General features: G+C 45.3%; 1 protein-coding gene across 1 annotated transcript in view; it reads right to left on the reverse strand.

Annotated features, from left to right (window-relative positions):
* TANC2 (tetratricopeptide repeat, ankyrin repeat and coiled-coil containing 2) overlaps positions 1-23,864 on the reverse strand; it is a 145,163-nt gene that overhangs the window by 41,639 nt on the left and 79,660 nt on the right. The window contains exons 8-12 of the mRNA XM_059489387.1: positions 21,970-22,156; positions 14,539-14,802; positions 11,858-11,983; positions 6,775-7,056; positions 3,890-4,023 (exon numbers count right to left, since the gene is read on the reverse strand). Coding sequence (XP_059345370.1) covers positions 3,890-4,023; positions 6,775-7,056; positions 11,858-11,983; positions 14,539-14,802; positions 21,970-22,156 — 993 coding nt within the window. The remainder of the gene's footprint in view (positions 1-3,889; positions 4,024-6,774; positions 7,057-11,857; positions 11,984-14,538; positions 14,803-21,969; positions 22,157-23,864) is intronic.

Consider the following 23,864-nt stretch of genomic DNA (forward strand, 5'->3'; position numbering starts at 1 on the left):
GACGTTCTTAGAAAATGCAACCTGAGCCAGAATTTCATCTTGATGTTATTTATTCTCTGTGACATTTTCTCTCAAATCACAGAGAGGCTGCCAAACGCCAGTGCTGCGAGTGGAGCCTGGTGCTGGAGATGGGGCTGAGAATCAGGCTCCTCACTTACATGGAGCTGGGTGGGAAGCAGTTTTCTCACACTGTAAAACTTTACAAGTTTTACAATCCTGTTCCACCCTTGGGAATGAGACCAGGTGAATGTGAGAAGTGTAAGAGCCTCCAGGATGGCAAGGGGCTGGCGTGGATGGGACTCACCCCAAACAGGTTCAAACAAGGCAGAATGACGTACTTAGAGAATGCAACCTGAGCCAGAATTTGCCATCACACCTCCTCTGTGGTTTGTCTTGGCTTCCTTCTGGAAGTGTGTCATGCAAGAGCAGCCAATCCCTCCTGGACCAACCTCCCAGACCCCTGAGCTCACAGCAACACCCCACTCTTAAAGAGCTTCAGTATTGTATTTTAACCTTTAACAAGGCTTTTTTTTTGACCCATACAAAATAGCTTCAAATAAATGCAGTGTAACACTGACCTGCCACTATGCCACATGCCAGGCACAATGCTGGCTGGGAAAATGGAAATGGCCATTAGCACTGCATGTGACTGTGACCCAGTATGTGGCACGTGTGACCCAGTTTATTGGGAATGTTCATTACCTTTACATAGCTGAGTATGCTGGTAAATGCTTTCTGAAACTCATTAGTGGCCCAGGGCATCAAGGCTCAGCAGCAATGAATCCCTTCACCTCTGTGTAGGGTAGGAGCACTCTGTTTTTATATGCCTGCAGCAATGTTAGTGATGCTTTGGATATGGCTGGGAGGATGGGGAGAAGAGCCTCTGGAGCCACCAGCTGTGTTCAGCATCAGAAAAATGAACTAATGCAATGGATGTGCAGCTCCTCCACCAGCTGCTCTGCACGGGGTACAACCCATTAGTGTAGCTGAGCTGGGTTTCAGGTCCATTTGTTAAAGTGCTGCTACCACACAGCATCCAGAAACCCAAAGAATAAAGCTGTTCAATGGGTTAGTTAAAACTGGGTAGCCAGTCCATTAAAAATCCTCTGTGAGTAAAGGATAAACCTTCAGGGAAAAGGAAAGGTCAGCAAGGCAGGACCAAGTCGAGCTCCTGCTTGCCAGTCAGCAGTTACTTAGTTCTAAAATTAATGATTTGTTCATCTCTGACATTAAGAGCTAAATGCAAACTTTGCCCCCAAGAATTTACTGTATAAAAACCAGGCATAAAAGTACAACCCTGAGTAATCCAGAGGAGGAAAAGCAACTGTTTGCTCACCTTTCATTTCTGTCATCACAGATACACAACTTCTGAATATTGGGATAAGTGACATTTTCAGAGGGAAGGGGAGTGGGTGAGAGGACAACGAGCTTCCCACCAGCATTCTGGAGCCTGTACCAGCCATTACCTAAGACTGTTTGTATATTATTAATCTGCTTTTGTAATGATCTGCATTTCTCCAGCACAGGGACCTCAGCCCAATCTGAGAACATTCTGCTCTGCTCAGTGCAGGCAGAGGTGGAACATCTGCACACAGCTTTCTCCAGCTCCTCACATATGGTTCATCCAGCTCCTAAAATAACCCTGACAATTGTGGTTGTCCATCACTGTCAACACTTTCTTCTGTGCTTCAATTCTGACTTCAGTGTAAACACAACTATAAAACACACACATCCAAGAAACACTTTTCCATCCAGATAGACCAAAGGACCTTAAAACCCTTCCTAAAGAGTCTGCAGCCAAGGTACAACAACATATTTTTACTTTAATTTTGGCTGTAAGGATTGTTTTTAGCTCTTTCTCCAGCGATCAGAGATGCAAAAAAATCTTCAGTGAGCAATCTATGCTGTGGATGTGACACAGTGTTTGAAAGAGCCATATTCCTTACCTTTTCCAAGAGGAAACAAGCTAAACCAGCATCCATTTATCAATTACATACCCAGCAGGATGACTTAAGCACTCAGGGGAAGTGATAGATGAGGTATTTTAAGCAGAGATAGCACACTTTACTGCCCTTTCTGGTAGTCTGCAGAGCTTCAGATTTGCAAGGAATACAATGACTAATGCAGCCTGAACAAAACCAGACCTGGGCATTGCACTCCTTTCAAGAACTCCATGTGGAAGAGGAGAGTACCAAAATTATTTATGCAGCACACGCTACCTGCCTGGCTATCTGTGTGCAGCAGGAAAGCAGACAGGACAAGACAGTATCTGGCACAAAAAGCCAAGCAAAACACGTCCTGGTAATAACTTCAAACAGAGACTTTTCTTGCTGTTTTCCTCTCTGAAGTGGGAGGAGGTGACAGGAAAGCATTACCTGCTCCCATCCTCCCAAAAGGTGGAGGAGGAGCAAGAGCAAACTCCTTGGATTTCAAAGCAATAGAATGGCACCTTCCCATCTCCACAGAATTAGGGTTAAATCTCAGTAATACAATAAAATTCAAGCTGTAAATCTTACGTACATAAGTGTCAGTGTTCCATGTGTTCCACACAAACCATTCCTGCCAAAACAGCCAGTAATTTGTATATTGTTCCAAAGGCTATGGTCTACTTTGGAGAATTTTCCAAAAAATTCCCAAGTGCACACACAGCATTAACACTCAGCTTGAGCCTTCCCCAAGTACAGTATCTGCCCTTTTCAAACAAAACACTGCTCAAAGACTGAGCAATTTTATTCTCAGTGCTGAAGAAAAACCACAATTATTTCAAAATTGTGTCATATCCTAACATCTGCAATGAGAAAGTAGGCTATGAAAGACAAACCCTCAGAGTAACAGGGAAGTGCATTCGATCTAGAGGGAGTTTCATTTTAGAGAAATAACTTCCCCGGGTAGTAAAACCCCTTCCAGAAGTCTCTCTCCCTCGAGGTTCCCCAAGGGAGCATTTGAACAGAGGGATTTTTCTAAGTGACGTCAAGAGGGAGAAGTTCCAAGGAGTGGCTTGAGAAGTTCCAAGGACTAAAGCTGCCCATTTCCCAAGGAGCCCCAAGCCCTGAGCAGGGCAGTGCCGTACCTCTGAGGCCAATCTCCGCATGGCCCTTTCCCCAAGGAGCCCCTAGAGCTTTTCCCCAGGAGCCCCCAGCCCCAGGTGGGCGCCATACCTATGAGGCCAATGTCTGCACGGCCCTTTGCCCCAGGAGCCCCCAAGGAGACCCCAGCCCTGAGCAGGCAGTGCCATACCTCCGAGGCCAATCTCCTCATGGCCCTTTTCCCAAGGAGCCCCAAGCAGGAGGCCAATCTCCTCATGGCTCTTTTCCCCAGGAGCCCTCAGCCCCGAGCAGGAGGCCAATCTCTGCATGGCCCTTTCCCGAGAAGCCCCCAGCCCTGAGCAGGAGCCAATCTCTTGCATGGCTCTTTCCCCAGGAGCCCCCAGCCCCGAGCAGGAGGTCAATCTCCTCATGGCCCTTTTCCCCAGGAGCCTCCAGATCTTTTCCCCAGGAGCCCCCAGCCCCAAGCAGTGCCATACTTGTGAGGCTCATCTCCCCAGCCCCAAGCAGGTGCCATACATGTGAGGCCAATCTCCCCATAGCTCTATTCCCCAGGAGCCCCAAGCAGGTGCCATACCTGTGAGGCCAATCTCCTCATGGCCCTTTTCCCCAGGAGCCCCCAGCCCCAAGCAGGTGCCATACCTGTGAGGCCAATCTCCTCATGGCCCTTTTCCCCAGGAGCCCCCAGGAGCCCCCAGCCCCAAGCAGGTGCCATACCTGTGAGGCCAATCTCCTCACGGCCCTTTTCCCCAGGAGCCCCCAGCCCCAAGCAGTGCCATACCTGTGAGGCCAATCTCCTCACGGCCCTTTTCCCCAGGAGCCCCCAGCCCCAAGCAGTGCCATACCTGTGAGGCCAATCTCCTCATGGCCTCCTCCTGGCGCCGCCGCATCTCGGGCGTCCCCGGGCAGCTCCCGCTGGCGATGGATGCGTGGGCAGAGGGCGGCTGTGCCAAGGGCAGCTCCCGGTTGGCATCCACATCTGCCCAAGGAAAGAAGTTAGGACAAGCACTGACATTATTAAAAACTAGGCAGCTGCTGTTTTCTAGGTTAAAAATACTTCCCCCACAAATACTCTGGTTGGGATTTCAGGGATTTCCAGGCCAGAGGCTTCTCAAGAAACTTCTTTTGGAAGCAGAAAATGACCACTAAGAAAAAGCCTTGAGTTTGTCTTATTCATCTTCCCCACTGTAATTTCATTGACTTCTAAATAATGACAATAATGGAGTGAACTGGGCCCTCTGGCAGGCTCTGCCCTCAGGTTTGGTGGATTTGAGTGCAGAGCTCTCCTGCTCTCCACTTCTGCCAGCAGACCTTCCCTTGTTATGAACAATCACTGGTTAATTTGGTTCCAAGTCCTCCTTCAGCACAGACAGCCAATTTTTCTGAATTACAGGCCTATTTTCTAACATAAATAAACGAGGAGCCCCAGCTAATACAACCATCTGAAGCCCATTAATTTAATCAGGGGGAGAGGAGCAGGAGCAGCACAAGGACCTGGAAAAGGCTTGCAAGCAAATAATAAATTATCCTGGAATCATCTCTGGCAAGTTTAACTGTGTTCTAGTGCATTTTAGCTGCTTCTTTTGCTTGGTAAAGCAGAAATCGGCTTTACCAGCAGATTGCTACAGAAGCTCATCCACCTGGCTTTTGTGGATAACATTCCCAAACTATTTTATTTCAAAGTACTCATATGGAGGGTTTTTGAATGGCACCATAACATGCAGCACTTGGTGATGTCTAATTATTGATTATTTTAAGAACACCACCACTCTGAAGTGCTGTCCGTGCTGGCAGAGGATTCTCCTGACTGGATTGCTGCAGTGCATCCCTGAGCTTGACTGGAAATAATCATGCAAACAATGACCCATTTAATGGCAAACAACAGAGGAGAACGACTGCTGCCTCCATAATTAAACCCTGAATGTGTTAGAATGAGGCACTTTCTTGATTCTAAGCATAACACCACTGTCACCTGTATTAATTTTCTGAGAGAGGAATTAGAAATATGAGGCTGCATTGAAGCCAGTTTAATTAGCTGATTGCACAACTGCCATAGCAGAGTCAGACCACCTGATCAGCACGTATTAATTAGCATAGATTTAATAAGCATAATAGATTTTTTTTTCAGCATGTGGAAAAAGAAATGACAAAGAAACTTATCACAAAATCAGAGATGAATCATAGAATATCCTGAATTGGAAGGGATCCGCAAGGATCTTGCAGAATAATGATCTTCTATGGCTAGACTTGTGATCTCTCTAGGAAATCAAGTCTAATTAATTACTGATTCTGAAGGTTTCCATCCTAATAACTAACACTGAGGAATCATTTAGCTTTAAACTCCAGGGACACACCAGAGTGAACTAAAACAATGTGTTAGGTGGGACCAAGGACCTTCAGCATCTGTGGACAAAGGGTGCAAGGCACCACCCCATGTGAGAAATCCAGCTTTTAGTCCAGGAGTTTAGCACAGCCCTATCTTTAATGTCCCCCATCATCCTGAGGAAACTGGGGACACACACTCACAGCTGGTGCACTGCAGAGCTGCAGGTAAAATACAGAAACAGGCCCTGCCTTTCACTACACATTGTTTATTTAGCTCTGACAAGTGACACTGCTCAACATGCCAATCCCAGTGACATTTCTGCTCTTCTGATAGGGCAAGAGCACAGCATTTCCAGTAAACAGATTTAACTACAGCTTCACTGAGATACAGTGACCTACATCCTTAAAGATACCTTCAGGTACCTAACTCAGTATTTTTAGTCCTGTCTTACTCACTCACTGCAAGCTGAGTGATTTTAAAATGTTGTCATCTCTACCTGCAAACCTGCCAGGGCTTAGTGATGGGAATTGGATGGGACCAGAGGAGGCAGAGCAATCTTGGGTCCTGAGCATACAGGGGCTTCTGACCTGCACGAAATATTTACACCATGATTCAAGGAGATAAAAAATCTGTATGGGAAGAAGAATGCATTGGCATGGATTTATAATCATAGAACACTAACTGCCTGATCTGGCTGGAGATGTCATGAGCAGGGGGATTGGACTACATGACCTTTAAAGGTCCCTTCAAACCCAAACCATTCTGTGATTCTAAAATTGGAGGCTTCTCAGCCAGAGAAAGTCTGTGATGTTTTTAAGCCAGACAAGTCAGAGACAGACTATTCTGACTCTTCAAAAAGCAGCTTTGGAACAGGAGCAGTATAAAAGCTGACTGTATCAGTACCTAGAGGGACTCCAAGAGAGCTCAAGAGGGACTTTAAACAAGGGCATGGAGGGATAGGACAAGAGGGAATGGCCTCAAGCTGAAGAAAGGTAGATTTAGATTAGGAAGAATTTAGATTAGGTATTAGGAATAAACTGTTCCCTGTGAGGGTGGGGAGGCCCTGGCACAGGTTGCCCAGGGAAGCTGTGGCTGCCCCATCTCTGGAAGTATCCAGGGATGGATGAGGCTTGGAGCAACCTGGAATAGTGGAAGGTGTAGCACAGGGTTGAAAGTGGAAGGCCTGTAGCAGAGGGTTGAAATGAGATAATCTTTAAAGTCCTTTCCAACCCAAACCATTCAGGACTTCTATGACACACTCTCAAAGGTCCTTCCTTTGCTACACAACAAAGACTAAGCTGATTCCTTGGGCCTGAAGAGAAATGGGATTCTTTCAGCCAAGCCCACTCTAAAAGCTGCCGTAAAAACTCTGAATTTTGGAGACCCACATGCTGCCATCCTTACGTTTTGGAGAGGCGTGGGGGCTATCTGAAGCAATCTGCCTCATCCTGGTGCCGTGGCAGCTGAGCGCCACCAGCCTGGAGATGATGGCGGTTTTGCCGAAGCCGATGTTGCCGACGATGACCACGCCGCGGTTGACGCTGGCGTTGGAGCTCTGCAGCTGCGCGTCGATCTCGTGGAACACCCAGTCCCGGCCCACAAACACCGACTCCGTGGTGATGCTGGGCACCTCGAACAGCAGCGGCTTCAGGGAGATGTCGGGGGGTCTGTAGGGCGCGAAGCGCACTGGAAAGGGAGACAAGGGAAGAACATCAATGTCCACGCCTGTGCTGAAGATTGCAATGCAAGCTGTTTTCCATTACCATCTGTATGGCAGATTTGTCAAGTGGGCAGTTTGCTTTACCTCTCTCTTTGAGTGACCACATTCACACCTCCCTGGTAACAGACTATTGGATGTTACTGCATGGCTGATAAGAGCTACAGCATGCCACTCTGAGATGCTCCGCCCAGAGGGAGGAGCCAAGCATTCCTACCCAGATACAACCCAGAGGGAGGAGCCAAGCACTGCTGCCCAGATATAACCCAGAGGGAGGAGCCAAGCATTGCTGCCCAGATATAACCCAGAGGGAGGAGCCAAGCATTGCTGCCCAGATATAACCCAGAGGGAGGAGCCAAGCATTGCTGCCCAGATATAACCCAGAGGGAAGAGCCAAGCATTGCTGCCCAGATATAACCCAGAGGGAAGAGCCAAGCATTGCTGCCCAGATATAACCCAGAGGGAGGAGCCAAGCATTGCTGCCCAGATATAACCCAGAGGGAGGAGCCAAGCATTCCTACCCAGATACAACCCAGAGGGAGGAGCCAAGCATTGCTGCCCAGATATAACCCAGAGGGAAGAGCCAAGCATTGCTGCCCAGATATAACCCAGAGGGAGGAGCCAAGCATTCCTACCCAGATATAACCCAGAGGGAGGAGCCAAGCATTCCTACCCAGATATAACGCAGAGGGAGGAGCCAAGCATTCCTACCCAGATATAACCCAGAGGGAGGAGCCAAGCATTGCTGCCCAGATATAACCCAGAGGGAAGAGCCAAGCATTGCTGCCCAGATATAACCCAGAGGGAAGAGCCAAGCATTCCTACCCAGATATAATCCAGAGGGAGGAGCCAAGCATTCCTACCCAGATATAACCCAGAGGGAGGAGCCAAGCATTGCTGCCCAGATATAACCCAGAGGGAGGAGCCAAGCATTCCTACCCAGATATAATCCAGAGGGAGGAGCCAAGCATTCCTAACCAGATATAATCCAGAGGGAGGAGCCAAGCATTCCTACCCAGATATAACCTAGAGGGAGGAGCCAAGCATTGCTGCCCAGATATAATCCGGAGGGAGGAGCCAAGCATTCCTACCCAGATGTAACCCAGAGGGAGGAGCCAAGCATTCCTACCCAGATATAACCCAGAGGGAGGAGCCAAGCATTCCTACCCAGATATAATCCAGAGGGAGGAGCCAAGCATTCCTACCCAGATATAACCCAGAGGGAGGAGCCAAGCATTGCTGCCCAGATATAACCCAGAGGGAGGAGCCAAGCATTCCTACCCAGATACAACCCAGAGGGAGGAGCCAAGCATTCCTACCCAGATATAACCCAGAGGGAGGAGCCAAGCATTGCTGCCCAGATATAACCCAGAGGGAGGAGCCAAGCATTCCTACCCAGATATAATTCAGAGGGAGGAGCCAAGAATTCCTACCCAGATATAACCCAGAGGGAGGAGCCAAGCATTCCTACCCAGATATAACCTAGAGGGAGGAGCCAAGCATTGCTGCCCAGATATAACCCAGAGGGAGGAGCCAAGCATTCCTACCCAGATATAACCCAGAGGGAGGAGCCAAGCACTGCTGCCCAGATATAACCCAGAGGGAGGAGCCAAGCATTCCTACCCAGATATAACCTAGAGGGAGGAGCCAAGCATTGCTGCCCAGATATAATCCGGAGGGAGGAGCCAAGCATTCCTACCCAGATATAACCTAGAGGGAGGAGCCAAGCATTCCTACCCAGATATAACCTAGAGGGAGGAGCCAAGCATTGCTGCCCAGATATAACCCAGAGGGAGGAGCCAAGCATTGCTACCCCAATATAATCCAGAGGTTTTTGAGACATCAGCATGGCTTTCTGCACTGGATTCCCCAGAGGAACAGCAGCTGTCTCTCCTTCCACTGGATCTTCAGAGGAAGAATACATCCTTCTCTACAGGACCCCCTTGCTCCAACAGAACCACACCTGAGATACTTCAGGAGGGCTGCAGCCACAATTCCAATGGGACTGCCACCAACACCCTGACCCACAGGGTGTCAGGTTGGGTTCTGACTCTGGCAGTGTTGTTCATGTGTACTGCATTGTTTATTTTATCCTTTATTTTTTTTTTCATTTCCCTATTAAAGAACTGTTATTTCCTGCTCCCATATTTTTGCCTGAGAACCCCTAATTTAAAATTTATAGCAATTTGGAGGGGTGGGGAGGGTTTACATTCTCCATTTCAGGGGAAGCTCCTGTCTGCCTTAGCAGACTCCTGTCTTTCCAAACCAAAGACAGCCTGTCATATTTTCTGGAAAAATCCCTTTGCTAGGATTTCTCTCCTGGGAAGATGAGAAGCCTCAGAGAGAAAGGAAAACAATATTATCTCATTTGCTTCTCCTGTGTTGTGCTGCTTTAGAATGTGGTTTGAAGATTGTTTATCCAACAGGTGGTTGCTTCATTGGTTTCATGTGAATTGTTTTTTATTTATTAGCCAATCACAGCCAAGCTGTGTTGAGGATCTGGAAAGAGTCATGAGTTTTTTATTATTATCTTTTAACCTTCTATCAGTATCCTTTCTGTATTCTTTAACATTCTTTAGTATAATTTAATATTCTTAATATAATAATAATTTTTAATATAGGTCTGCTGACATTTGTTTTCTGGAGAAGAAAAACCACGGTACATCACAGCCCTCAGCTTGTGCCTTGGGTTACAGCAACCTGAAAAGCCTCAAATCCCCAGGGATGAAAATGGGGAAAGCAAAAATTGCCTTCCCCATCCTATTAAAAAGCTGTCACTGGGAAGAATCCTTATCACACTCTTAGTGCTGGGACTCCTCTATTGCTCCCTTGCTTAAAATAATTGATTTAACAAAAAGCAACAGAGACAATCTCCCATTTAGTCTCTCTCTGAGATTTTGGAACCCTGGGAACAGACAATGGGCTGTAATGTGTCCCCCAGCACAGGGCCACAAATGTCTTCACTATTTCAGCCCAGTGCCAAGACTAGGGATATTAAAATTAAACACAAATTTAGGATTTCCAGCTGGAACAAAGAGCTGCAGTTTGTAACAGCCCAGATTGATGCAATTTCACAGCAATAGCTGCAAAATGCAGCATTTCAGGGAAGAGCACCCCCCTTGCATATGCAATGACATGAAAATGTTTCCAAATAGTGATGGTTTGCTTTTTCACATCTTCTTCTCCCTCTTTTTTTAAAAACAGCACAGAACCTCAGATAGGATAATAAACAAAAAAACTGAAACATTGCTGCTATTCTCATGCAACTGTCACAAAAAGTGGAAAAAAAGCCAAAACGCAGAAGGAAAATATGTAGTGCAACAAGGGTTTCAAAAGTGTGTCTGGAAAACAATTTGATTCTGTTCCTACAATAAAGTTGAATGTTTTGGATGCAATCACCGCAAATTACACAGCCTTGGCAAGCTCCTGCCTCCGAACATATGGAAATTTGGTCTGTCAAACTTTGCTTCCTTCACTTACTGCCTGCTAATGCACTTCTAGAACTGCCTCAGCAGCCAGGAGGATTTCATTGCACACTGCCATCCAAAGCTCACAAACCCACTCCAAATTTGGGGGGGTCATGTCTTTGGGACAAAGTCCTGCCAGGCTGTACCAGGTTGAGTATGTTGGGTGAAAACTCAGCCTGTGCCTTCCAGCTCCCCAGGTCCTCACCCTAAGATGGTGGGCTCAAAAAAACCCCCTAGAGAACAGGAAAGTTTCAGGTATGGCCAAAAGAAACCCTGTTCTATGCACAGGGGAGAATAAAGCAGTCTCATGGCACAGAATCAACCTGAAAATATCCCAAATGAGCTTTCTTGGCCACTTACTCATCTGTGCAACAAAAAATGATGAGGCTGAAGCCTGGTGATCTGCTGCAGACTCAGGACTGTCACACTGACAGCTTCAGCACGTGGTGGAAGACTGAGCTCAGATTAAAAGAGGGATGTAAGTTGAAGGATGGGCTGAAATCCCAAGGAGATGGAGCAAAGTGAGCTAGAGCTGATTGGGAATAATAAGCAAAACACCAAAATGTCAGCCCTGGCTCCTCTTCTCATTGCTAACGTCTTGTTTGTGGAATTTGCCACAAAAAAACCACAAAAATTTCCTCTTCAAAAAGCTTTTTAGAACTCAAAGAGCTGCCTAAATACAGGCATTGTGAGCAACCCTACAAGCAGTGGCTGAGCTGGTGGCCTCATCACTGCACTGGGCTCCTTCCCCACTGGCACACTGCAGAATGCAAGGGGGAACTGCAATCCCTGGCCTTGATTGAAAAACAAGACAAGAGTAGTAGTCCATAAAGTTTCTCATTTTGAATAACTTAGCAAATTATTAATCCCAAGGAGACCAGCTGAGAGCTGGGGGTATTCATCCTGGAGAAGAGACAAGAGAATGCTCTGGGATGACCTTACTGCTGCCTTTCAGTGCCTAAAAATGCTCCAAGAGAGCAGGAGAGGGACTTTGGACAAGGGCCTGAAGGGACAGGACAGAGGGCAGCGTTGGGTGAGATATTAGGAAGGAATTGCTCCCTGTGAGGGTGGGCAGGCCCTGGCAGAGGTTCCTAGAGAAGCTGTGGCTGCCCCTGGATCCCCAAGACCAGGTTGGATGGGGCTTGGAGCAGCCTGGGACAGTGGAAGGTGGCACTGGGTGAACTTTAAGGTCCTTTTCAACCCAAACCATTCTGAGATTCTGTTTTTCACAGGGACATGGATGGAGTTCCCCACACAGACACCCCCAGGATGGGAAGCCCTGAGGGCCTCATTGTGCTCCTACCTCTCAGGTCCTGCTGTGCCCGGGCGCTGGCCACGCTCTGGCGCGGCATCCGCAGCGACGTGCGCAGGGGAGTGTGCCTCTGCTCGTCCAGGTAAGCCAGATCCTCCAGGTGGGCTGAGCTGGTGGCTGCCACGAGAAAGCAAAGAAGGACATCACGCCTGGCCCTTGGATCTCATGCTCTGGTTACTGTATTTTTTCTGTTTTTAATGAAAATACATGGAGGTGTAAGTACCGTGAGACAACAGAGCTGATGTGAACCAAGTACAATTTCCCCTAGGTAAAGTGTTTTGGTGACTTTTTCTCATGCTTCATGTTCTCATGCTTTTACTCATGTCTCCTGTTGGTTCCCGAATAAAAAAAGACACCTTCTACTATTCCAGGGTGCTCCAAGCCCTGGACACTGCCAGGGATCCAGAGGCAGCCACAGCTGCTCTGGGCACCCTGTGCCAGGGCCTGACTCCCCTCACAGGGAAGAAAGTGTTGTAAGAACTGCACCCAGTTGTAAACTGCTCAGTGACACAATATATTCAGTGAGTGTACTTTGTAGGCTGTTATAAAAATGGGTATTTTTGTGCTGTTTTGGAAGATTTTTGGGGAGAGTCTTAAAAAAAACCCAAAAACCCTAAAAAGAAAAAAAAGCAGAAAAAAAAAAAAAAGCCAGTAGGTATAAGTGCTGCTATGCTTTGCTTCCAAAGAACAGAATGTATACAAACTCAACTGTATTTGAAAAAAAAAAAATAGAAAAGAACCTGTTTTAGCAAAGCTGAGAATTCATGATTACTCAAAATGTGGAATATCATGGAATATCACAAAGAAAAGCAGCTTTTTGCCCCATTCCAAGCTACACTGTATCCACACTGATGACCTTGAGGCTCAAAATTATTATATCTATTTTCTGGTGGGTTAATTTTCAGTTGGATTAGTCAACTAATCTGGTTTATCAAGTGGTTACCCAATGTGTGTCACTGCAGCAAGGACACTGGCAGCTCAGTATTAACTCTTTAAGCAATGTCACATTTGCAGACAGACTTAAATCAACTCTGAAACTACACTTGGCTTCCCTTTCTCATCACTCAGGCATAAAGATAATGAGGTTAAGATAATGAGGTTAAACTCTTTGGTGAAAACCACCCATATAAATCCATTACCTAAACCCCATAATTTTCTGGTGCCATGAGCATATAGGAGCTATTATGTGATCATTTGATGATAAAATGTTAAGCCAAATATTGAATTCTCATCATATTTACTTTCATGATTTAAGCGGGGACATGAGCTGTGTTAGCTGACACAGTACTTCAAAGCAGCAAAATCTCTACCAAAAAATAAACATCTAGAAGGAAAAGTTGTTCCTGAACTTTACTGGATAGTTTCCTCTTGAAATAGGATTTGCCTCTAAGTGCACCAAACAAGTCAACAACTTCCAAAGACAATTAAATGAACACACATGTATTTAAATTTATGGTGCTCAGCCTACTCTGTTTGCTTTGGAAGATGTTTACACCGTGTCATTTATAAGGAATTCATCTAAAGCAAGCAGGCTATGGAAGCAGAGTTTTTGAGTTTTTCTATCCCCTCCCTTTAGTCTGAAATCTCAGATTTTCAGTCTGTGCTGCACCTCCATGCTCTGAGTTTGTATTTCACCATCTATAAATCTGATTTCTGCATTGCTTTTAGGTCTGTGACCAGCCAAAGCTGGATTAAAAAGGAAAGCTAATCCAGTTATGCAATGCAGCCTGATTCACCAAGGGATGCTGATTTAACAGACAATGTCCCAGGCTCTTTGGGGCATCTCTCAGAATTGTCTCTGGGTTTTCTGGACTCAGAATCCAAAGTGTGGATTTCTCCACATGTCAACAGAGACACATCGACAACACATTTTATTCCAGAGAAATTACCCAGCAAGAAAAAAATATGGGGCAATAAAGGAACAGGGAGTAATTCCAGACAAGCAGCTTTGCAGCAAAGCTTTAGTATTTCTAATTCCATCTCTTTTTTCTGCCCTGCTGTTACCAGCTTCAGGGCAACGCTCAGCAGGCTGGTAAAAGACATCAATAAGGTATGGCACAACATCATTCAGAAATGTTTCAAAGAACAAACATGAATTTAAATGAAATTAATGTTGATTTTATGCCAAAAAATATCAGTCACTAGCAAACATCAAGTGCTGTGAGGTGTGAGATGTTTGGGGCACAGTCCACCAGGAGCATTGGGACCCAGAGCAGATCTGTAGACAGAAAGTACCACCATTCTCTTAACTCCAGAGCTCTTAAGCTCTTCAGAGAACATGAGACAGGTTATTTTACTTGCAAAGAATCCTTTGAAATAGTAGAAATGGCTATGATGTCGCAGCACCTTAAACCCAAAATATTTGCATTATAATGACAGTAAAGAATCTGGCTTTTTCTTTTTAAATATATTCTCCCTTAATCTTGTACAATTTTGTAAGAAAGGCATAATAAACTGCTGAAATAACCATTAAACACCATCAGAAACAGTTTTCCACAGAGGAATTTTTCATTGAGAACCAAGAAATCAAACAAAAACCCGATTTTTGTCATTCTTAAGTACGATGACTCCAGGAAGGAGATTTCTTTTTGGATAAGGGAACACAAGAAGGGCTGTGGCATCTGTGTGCTGTGCCTGGCTGTGACCCAAAGGCACAAACATGGATTTCTTACCTGCTACTGAATTTGGCCGTGGCATAAGGTACAGAGGAATTGACTGCACTGACTGGGACAGGACTGTCTCCAGGTTCCTCTCGGGGATTTTGTTGAGGCTGTAGGTGGAGGCTGACATGTTCTCATCCACACGGTACAGGCAGGAGTCCATGCTGGATTTCTGGGATTGCCACTGCTTCAGGTTTCCCCCAGATCCAAGTTCCTTACTGCTTTCCCCTCCGTATTTAGTGCGTTCCACATTCTCAGAGTAACTTGTCAATGTAGCTTGAAGGAAGAAATGAGAAACAAAATGAGTAACAAAGAAAGAATGGTTTGAACGCACGCTGCTCAATGCTGAGCTGAGCCATGCAAGAGCCAAAAATGATCTTCATCAAATTTTCCATATCCACATAAATCAGAGATTATGGATTTTACTTTAATGATACTGTTTCTGCTTACGACTTCTAAAAGAACATTTAAGCTCTAATGTTTTGGCTCATACTGTTAAAAGCCATTTGTAATTACAAAGAGTATTAAAAATTCTGCGCTGCATTGTATTCAAATACACCATTCCAGAAAGAACAGAAATTATTCAGGAGGAAACATTACCATGGCTCCTCATGTCTTTTAATTAGTATCATAGTTTCTACATTTCCTTTTCCAGGGAATATTTACAGAAGTTTGCAAGGTCTGACACTGAGAAGCCTCCACTGACCTGCCTAAACAACCAACTCCCATGGATTAGTTTGGCTCAGTATCTTTGCATCCCATCAAATGTCCCAAAATTTAGTTGCTTGCAATGTATTTTGAAATTTAAAACCAACACATGAAACTGCTACGAATTGGTATTTATTTGTTGGTATTTATACATAGGCTTGCTGTCAGGTAAACATTTATGATTTAGGATAAGAAAATCAGATAAAAACAGAAAACAGCTATTCACACATTTCTCTTGCTCCCTCAAACTGTCTGAGAAATATCTTTGAAATGATCCTCTATAAAAAAACTCCATTTCAAAGACTGGGTTTGCAGGGCAAGGCATGCCATGTTTTCTATTCACAGAAAAAAAATCCCCATTGATCCATTAGGATCCATTCGAATCTGTTAATTTAAAAAATCTATCTCAGTATGTGTCTAATTAGTCTTTGTAGAAACAAATCAGCAGCTGACATCAGTCATCTTCCAACACATCAAACTGAGGAAAAACAAAATAACCATGTGTCAAAGTAAGTTTTCTTTAAGTGAAACGACAAAAAAAGAAAAAAGTCCTATTAAGTCCTGCTGCCCCTTTTTCTAATCAACAATTTGTGTTCATTCTAAACATAATTTTCTCTAGTTTACACTAAAGCTGTTTTATGTGCAAACTCATCACTGAAGCAGATATTTAGGACTGTTCCCTGTGGATTAATTTACCTGCTGAACAGCCCTGGATGATCTAAGTGCTGCTACACATGCTGAAGTGATGGCTCTATGGATTTAATCTCTTCTAGGAGCTATTTCAAACCAAAATAATTTAAACTTCAGTTAAAAAGCAAAAGCACCAGGTTAGCTGTGAGTCAGCAGCATGAACTGACATGCTGAGCACATCTCCCATAGTGTGACCCCCAGAGCTGCTCAGACACTACACTTTCACACTGACAACTGGAGAAAGCATATTTCAGGAAGATAATTTCAGAAACTTTACATTACCTGCAGCTACTAAGATGTGGAGTGATATTCAGGGGAGAAAAGTTACAAACATCAGATTGGCAGATAAATACAATGAAAGTACAAAGATTTGGGTCAGGGAGTTGGATCAGGTGGTCACTGTAGGTCCCTTCACACGGAAATATTCTATTCTATTCTATTCTATTCTATTCTATTCTATTCTATTCTATTCTATTCTATTCTATTCTATTCTATTCTATTCTATTCCATTCTATTCCATTCCATTCCATTCCATTCCATTCCATTCCATTCCATTCCATTCCATTCCATTCCATTCCATCCCATTCCCATTCCCATTCCCATTCCCATTCCCATTCCCATTCCCATTCCATTCTATTCTGACAGCATGAGAGGAAACAGCCTCAAGTTGCACCAAGGAAGGTGAAGGTTGGACATTAGGGAAAATTTCTTCATTGAAAGGATGGTGAAGTCCTGGAACAGGCCATCCAGGCCAGTGATGGAAAAAACATCCCTGGAAACATTCAAAAAACATGTGGATATGGTAGCTGGGGACAGTCAAGGGGACTGGAATTAGCTGGTCCTTAAAGGTCCCTTCCAACACAAACCACTCTGTAATTCTATGATTTTTAAACACAAGGACACCTCATTAATCAAAAGCTCAAAAAAAATGCAACCTTTGAACTGACAGCATGCTCTAAACTGGGAAGAGATAAACTGATAAACTCAAATTTATCAAAGAGCAGGAATTTTTGCCTTAAGCCATCTGCAGAGAAGCAGATCCTTCAACCCCGGTCTCCAAGGGAGAGGTGGGACGTACTGGAGGAGCCACAGGGGCACCAGAGGCTATGGAAGAACACTTGAGGCTCTTCAATTGCTAAATCCAGACAAAAAAGCACAACTCTGCTGAAAAAAAATCAGAACTTTGCCATGCCTGGGCCCTGCTCTATTGGATCATGCTGACCACAGTGTGTGCTGGTGAGCTGGGAGCAAACAAGGCACTGCAAGGATGGAGAAGGATGGGACAGTGTGTGAGTCACACACAGAACAACAGAAACCTGACATGCACCAACAGCTGAGGTTCCCTATAGCACCCAAAAAATACCACAGGGACATAAATATAGACGTGTGTGCATATAGATCTGGGTATTTATAGATACATGGCTGTGTCTCCAGTCTCCACTGGTGCAGTCTCACGCTATTTAATGTGAGCACAGAGAATCTGAGGCTTCCAGATCATCTGACTGCTGGAGAACACACAATGAACGATATCCCATGGAAAGCCCCTTGGATGAGTGTGCAGGCAGTGTGGTGCCTGTCTGCAATCCTGCCTGCAGCTTTCTCCTGGGATTTGCTGAATCTCTGTCCCCATGATCCCAACCCACCCACAGCACCAGCACCACCTGCACCAGCTTCAAGCAGCTTTGCAGGCACATGGACTGAGGTGCCAGGAGGGAATACACTCCAGAAGTGCTGGAGTCACTTCACAATCCCACCCTGCTTTGAGCACTCAAGATTTACTCCTGTGTTTCCTCTGTCAAACTTTCCTTTCCCAACCTGCCTTGTTTCCCTTGGAAACAAAAGTTTTGATTAGAACTTTTTGCAAAAGACACGGGTGAAATATTTTAATTTCTTTGGGGAAATAACAGAGCTGTACTGAAGCAGCAGCAGCGCCCTCAAGACGGCACCTCAGCCCTACAAACAGCACTACACATCTCAAGACAGTTTTGTGCATTTACAGGCCACCAATATTATTTCTCATTTAGCTGCAAGCTGGCCTATGCCCTGGGAGGTTTTCAACTGAATGTGTCTCTAGTCAAACACACAAGGGAATTTTTACCATCCCATCCAATTTTCCTTGAGGCAAAGACCATGCCTGGAAAACATCAACCTTTACATTCACCTTCCAGCTGTAACTGTGGGAGAAGCAGTTTCTGTAGGTCCCACGTGACAATGACCAACAGCTGTATCATTAATTATATGTAAAGATTTATAGTGCCTCAAGTAAGAACAGGGATTTTGTTAATTTAAAGAAATAACTGCAGCAAAGCAATGAGCTTCCATATGCTGCACTGCAACGAGCTCCAAACCCTGCCTGAATTAACCTCATTTCACTTCAGCACCTCTTGCCTCATTCCATTAGAGACGTCCCAGCTAACACGTACAAGTTGGCAAGGAGTGAAATAAATTTTTTACCCTAATCTACATAAGCCTCCATAAACTCAGCCACAGAAGCATACACCTAAATATAGCCACATCACCCCAGACCACCACTCCAGCTGCCAAAGAGAAAAACTTGGCAGGCAGAAAGTGGAAGTCCAAACCATTCCCAAGGGCAGGGAGCAGCCTCGTGCAGTCACACACTGTCTGTGCCCCAACAACCTTGGTGCACCTTTACAACATTACTCTCTGCTGGACACCACCAGGCAGTGAGTTTATGGCATTTCCACACCAAAAAAACCCAATCCCAAAAGCCCCAAGGTGTGTCCTGCTCAAGGCTTGAGGCCAAAATCCACAGCACTAGCTGGATGTTTAACTTCTCTATCAACAGTGGTCTCAAATAGGAGAAAAAGAAAATTAAGATCACTAGCCTAATTCACATAAACAATCCCACAAATAGACAGACATTAAACAGGTAAAGCCACTTCTGTGTCAGGCCTGGGGGTGTTATAAATCATGGTGAGCATGCAAAAGGTCTTAAAACGAAATGAAAAATACCTCGACAGTAGCATCACCTGACCCTAAATCCATTCTGTGCTAGATCTGAATTCCCTGCTGCACCAGCTGACAAGCAGGATGAGGAATGGGATAAAGAATGGGATGACAAATGGGATGATTGCCTTGCAGGGCTCTATCCTGGCTGCTACTCAGGCTAGAAATGCAAGGTTTGGGTAAAACAGAACGAGACCCTGCCATCTCCTGGGCCCAGCTCCCTGCAAACACTGAGACAGAACAGCTCAGCAAAGCTTCTGTTTAGAAACTGCAGTTTATTACTTGCAAGAACGAGGTAATTGATGTCATAAAGCACACTCCACTACTGTAAACATGAAAGAAATCTGTTAAAAAGGTCCCAAATCTACAGAGGTAGCAGCCTTAATGATCATTCCCCAACTCTCTTTGGGGAATGAGCCCAACTAGAAGCCATTGAGATTCAAAAAAAGATCTGTAATTCTCAGAAATGTTATTCATTATTAACAGAGCATTTCATAATACTGATGAGAATGTCAGAATTCAAATGCTTTAACTGTAAGATCACAAAAATATTTAACCTGAGTTAAATTTGTCTTGATGTGCCTTTTGAGCTTTGTTCCCTTCTCAAAGCAGATGAAGTTGGAAACAAATCCATCTTGTTTCATTGTCAGCAGCATCTATTCTGCATAGCAGCATCTATTTTGCTTAGCAGGCACTTAAACAAATTTATTAACAAACCCATTTTTAACCCAGAAACACATACATCTGTAGAAGGCAGCATCTTGATGAAAGCTTAGGAATAAAAGGAAAAAAATAGCAAAAAAAGAGTAAATGGAAGAAGCTACAGACCAGGGATTCCAAAGAGGGAATGGGGCTCCTTTCTATGTTATTTTCCACCGAATAAATCCACAAAATCTGAGTGAAGACATCTTATCCATACAGTACCAGGCCTGTGCACTTCACCACAGCAGTGAGGCCAGATTTCCACTGCTCACTGCTTTCCCTTTGAAGCTGCTTTCCCCTCACACCTGTGTCCCTGCACAGCACGATCCCCTGACACTTCAGCAGGGAACAGAGCGCAGAAAAAAAGAGTGGCCCCATTTCAACTTGAACACACTCCCACAGGAAGATGCCACATGGAAAACAGCCATTCCCTAGGAGATTGCTGCTAATGATATAAAGTGCTGCCTGAGCATCACTGGGATAAGCTGGCAAGAAAAGTTTGCTGTTTATTTCAAAGGATTGCTAAGACTGGTGGAAATTTTCCTGTGTTCTGCTGCATTCCAGCAGCAAAGCTTCCAAGCTCACACCGGAGGGGCCGTGAGGTGCAAAGTTCCCTCAGAGCAGCACATGATTCTTTGACCAGTTCTCTTTTCAGTAGCAGATTTCTGAACATTAACAGTTGGCTGCTTTTACATAGTGAGAGCCAAAAAATCCTGGAAGCTATTCAGAGGTTACAGTCAGGTCAGGATTTTCACCAGCCATTCTGTTTTATATGGAAAGAATTCCATGGCATCCAGGAGAAAGGACTGACTTGCTCCTACCTCTGCTCTTGTCTTACCTTCTCCCCCATTCCTTTTCTTTTACAAATATCTGAATTTGAAGATCTGGACCTTGTAATTTTTTTTTTTTTTTTTTAATCCTTTCAACCTTTTCTCAGCTTTTAGAGCCAAGTGACAGCTTGGGCAGAGGCAGGGATCAAACACCCACTTGTACTCAGTGTGACCCTCCAGCCCAGCCCAGCTTTGGGGCTGGATGTGGGAGAAGGTGCAGCTCTGATGGTGGGATATGTGAGCAGGGAAGTGAGGGGGTGGGATCCTGCAGTGACTTTGCCAGGATTCATTAACCTACTTCGGCACACAGCTCAGAATAGCTCACCCATTTGCATTTTAAGATCACGCAGGCAGAAGTGCTGCAAGGGTTGCTGTGGCATCCAGGAGCTGAACTAAGCCCAGATTCCCTGATCAGCCAAGCAAAATGTTAACCACTAGTGCAACTAACCTCCCCAAATTACCAACCTGCCTTTCTTTTTTTTTCTTTTTTAACCCTACATAAATTGTTAGCAAAATAAAATCTTCTTAAGCTGGGGAAATACTCAATCTAGAACATGTGGCAAAGACACCCAAGTGACAATCATCCTGTTTGATATCATATAAACATTAACGTTTTCCCATTGTGCCTGTACAGTTACTGAACAAAATTGATCTGTGCATATTTTCTCCAGATTCTTTACACCTGCAACCCACTGATCACTCAAATGAAAAACCTGCTACAGAAATTCACTGAAATTTGTAATAATTTAGTTCAGCTGCTGCCCAAGGCTTCCTCTTCCACCATTTAAACAATTTCCAAAAGTTAATTAATTGATCCAAAGTTATCAATCTCATACATCCCAATTTTCACCAACTACTATGTAGTTCTGCCCATGAGAAATGGAAGATGGAGGGGTACAGATCACCTTGGTCACTGCAGTATAAACCTGAATAATGCAAAATCATTCCCCTAAATAGCAAACACAGATAAATAATATTATATAAATAAAGCACTGCATCCAGCTCTGGGGTTCCCAAGGGACATGAAACAGGGTGAGTCCAGAGCATCACTGAGTTGATGACATGCCTGGAACCCCTCTGCTCTGGAGCCAGGCTGGGAGAGCAGGGGTGGAGAACAGAAGGCTCCAGGGAGACCTTAGAGCCCCTTCTGTGTCTAAAGGGGCTCCAAGAGAGCTGGAAAGGGACTTGGGACAAGGGCCTGGAGAGATAGGACAAGGGGGAATGGCTTCCCACTGCCAGAGGGCAGGGTTGGATGGGATATTGGGAATTAGGAATTATTCCCTGAGGGTGGACAGGCCCTGGCACAGGTGCCCTGAGCAGCTGTGGCTGCCCCTGGATCCCTGGCAGTGCCCAAGGCCAGGCTGGGCAGGGATTCACCTGGGATAGTGCAAGGTGTCCCTGTCCATGGCAGGGGTGGAACTGGATGGTCTTTAACATTCCTTCCAACCCAAACCATCCTGGCATTCTCTGACTATAAACCAAGCCTTGTTAGACCAGCCAGCAGCAGCGAGGAGGAAGAGGAAGAGTACGGTCTGACACTCACCGATGATGCCGCTGTCTCTGCTCTCCAGCGTGGATGTGGGGCTGGTGACAGCGCCATAGGTGCAGTCCTTGGCTGTGACAGTGGCACTGACGGGTGGCAGGGTGGAGCAGGGGCTGCTGGCGGGCGGCGAGGCCGTGCTGCTCGTCAGGGTGGAGCAGGGGCTGATGCGCTGCGTCACCGCCGAGCTCTGCAAAACGGGGGAGAGCAGGGGCACATCACTCACCACAGGCACTGCCAGGGGGAAAGGCTTTCTGTAGCTCACACTTGAGGATTTGCTTTGTCTGGTGAGGTTAAAAAGTGCCGTAGAGTTCGAAATGAAAACATCCGTCAGGCCGCCCCCCACCTGTGGCAGACACTGGGCTCGTTCTCTCCTTCACGCTTCAGAGATCCCAGCCTCCATGCTCAATAGGAGCCACAGGAAACATAAATAGCAGTATTTATCAAAAGCCTGATTCCATACTCGATCAGGAGTTTTGGTTGTTTTGTTAGCACTGAACGGAAAGCTTAAAAGAAAAAAAGCACAAATAAGCAAAAACCGTGACAGAAAGGTAAATCTGGTGCTTCTGTTCAAGTGGAGAGTTCTGGGGAGGGAAACACAGTGTGATCTCACCTTTACTTACAGTTACAGTCACCATATCCAGGAAATCCTATAAAGACCTCTGGGCCACTTCCATCTGCTCAGAACCCTTGTGGGGCTGCAGTTTTAATTTTGCTCTATAAATGTTTCCTCCATTCAAGGAAAACAACAGAGATCCTTTATCTAGATACCAGATGGCCCTTCCCTGCCCAGGCATGCTTTCCCCACCAGATAAAATTTAAACAAACCCTCAATAATGGAAAACATGGCACAGAAAGCATCATACCTGCAAACTGCATAGCAGGCTTGACCTCTAATTTTTTTCCCTCCTCCCTATTCTCTATTTGAAACTTAAAAAACGTCTGGGAGGGACTTTTTTAAAGGTGAACATGGTGTTTTATATTAGGACACCCTAATGGCAGCTACCACGTGAAGCCACCAGGAAAAAACCTCCTTTGTCCAAGTATCCTCATGGGTTTTGTAAAAATCCTTACTGAGAGAGGAACTGCCCTGGTGCTGGAGGAGCACAGAGCATCCCTGGCAGGGGGATGGGGCAGCCACCCCACAGCTCTGCTCTCATGCCAGAGGGAGCTGAATCGACCTCAGCCTAATTACAGAATCTCCCAGCATGGATCAGTGCATCAGCAAACCAGGGACACAGTGCCAATGTCACAGCTCTGCTGGCAGGTTTGTGTATTAACACAGATGCCCCAACACAGCAGAAAATGAACTGTGTGAGGGTTTCTGTGTTCATTCATCATCTCCCTGTGGTACCCATCAGGGTTGGTCTCTTCTTCCAAGCAGCATGCATCAGGATAAGGGGAAATTGCCTGGAGCTGGGCCAGGGGAGGTTCAGGTTGGATGTTAGGGAAAATTTCTTTGCTGACAGAGTGGTCAGGCATTGGAAAGGGCTGCCCAAGGCAGTGGTGGAGTCACCATCCCTGGAAGTGTTCAAACAACAATCAGATGTGATTGTTTGATCACATATCACTTTGTGATATGCTGGGATTCACTCAAAGGCTGGACTTGATTCTCTTGCAGGTCTTTTCCAATCTTAATTCTAAAACACCTACAGTGTAAATGATGGCTCCCAACACATGGTCATCTCTACTGAAGTACCTGGGACAAGCAAAGCAACTCTCTCCTCTCTCCATCCTATTTTTAAAGTGCCACTGGAAAATCCCATTTGATCAGCTTCAAGAATGTAAAGCTTTATTACTATTATAAATTCTTTATGGTGGAGTTTTTCTGTGTCTTTGTTTTAACTGTCATTTTAAACTAATCCCCACTGAAACTTATCTCAGTACAAAATAGCATC

Source organism: Ammospiza nelsoni, chromosome 26 (assembly GCF_027579445.1).
Source record: "Ammospiza nelsoni isolate bAmmNel1 chromosome 26, bAmmNel1.pri, whole genome shotgun sequence".
Taxonomy (NCBI): Eukaryota; Metazoa; Chordata; class Aves; order Passeriformes; family Passerellidae; genus Ammospiza; species Ammospiza nelsoni.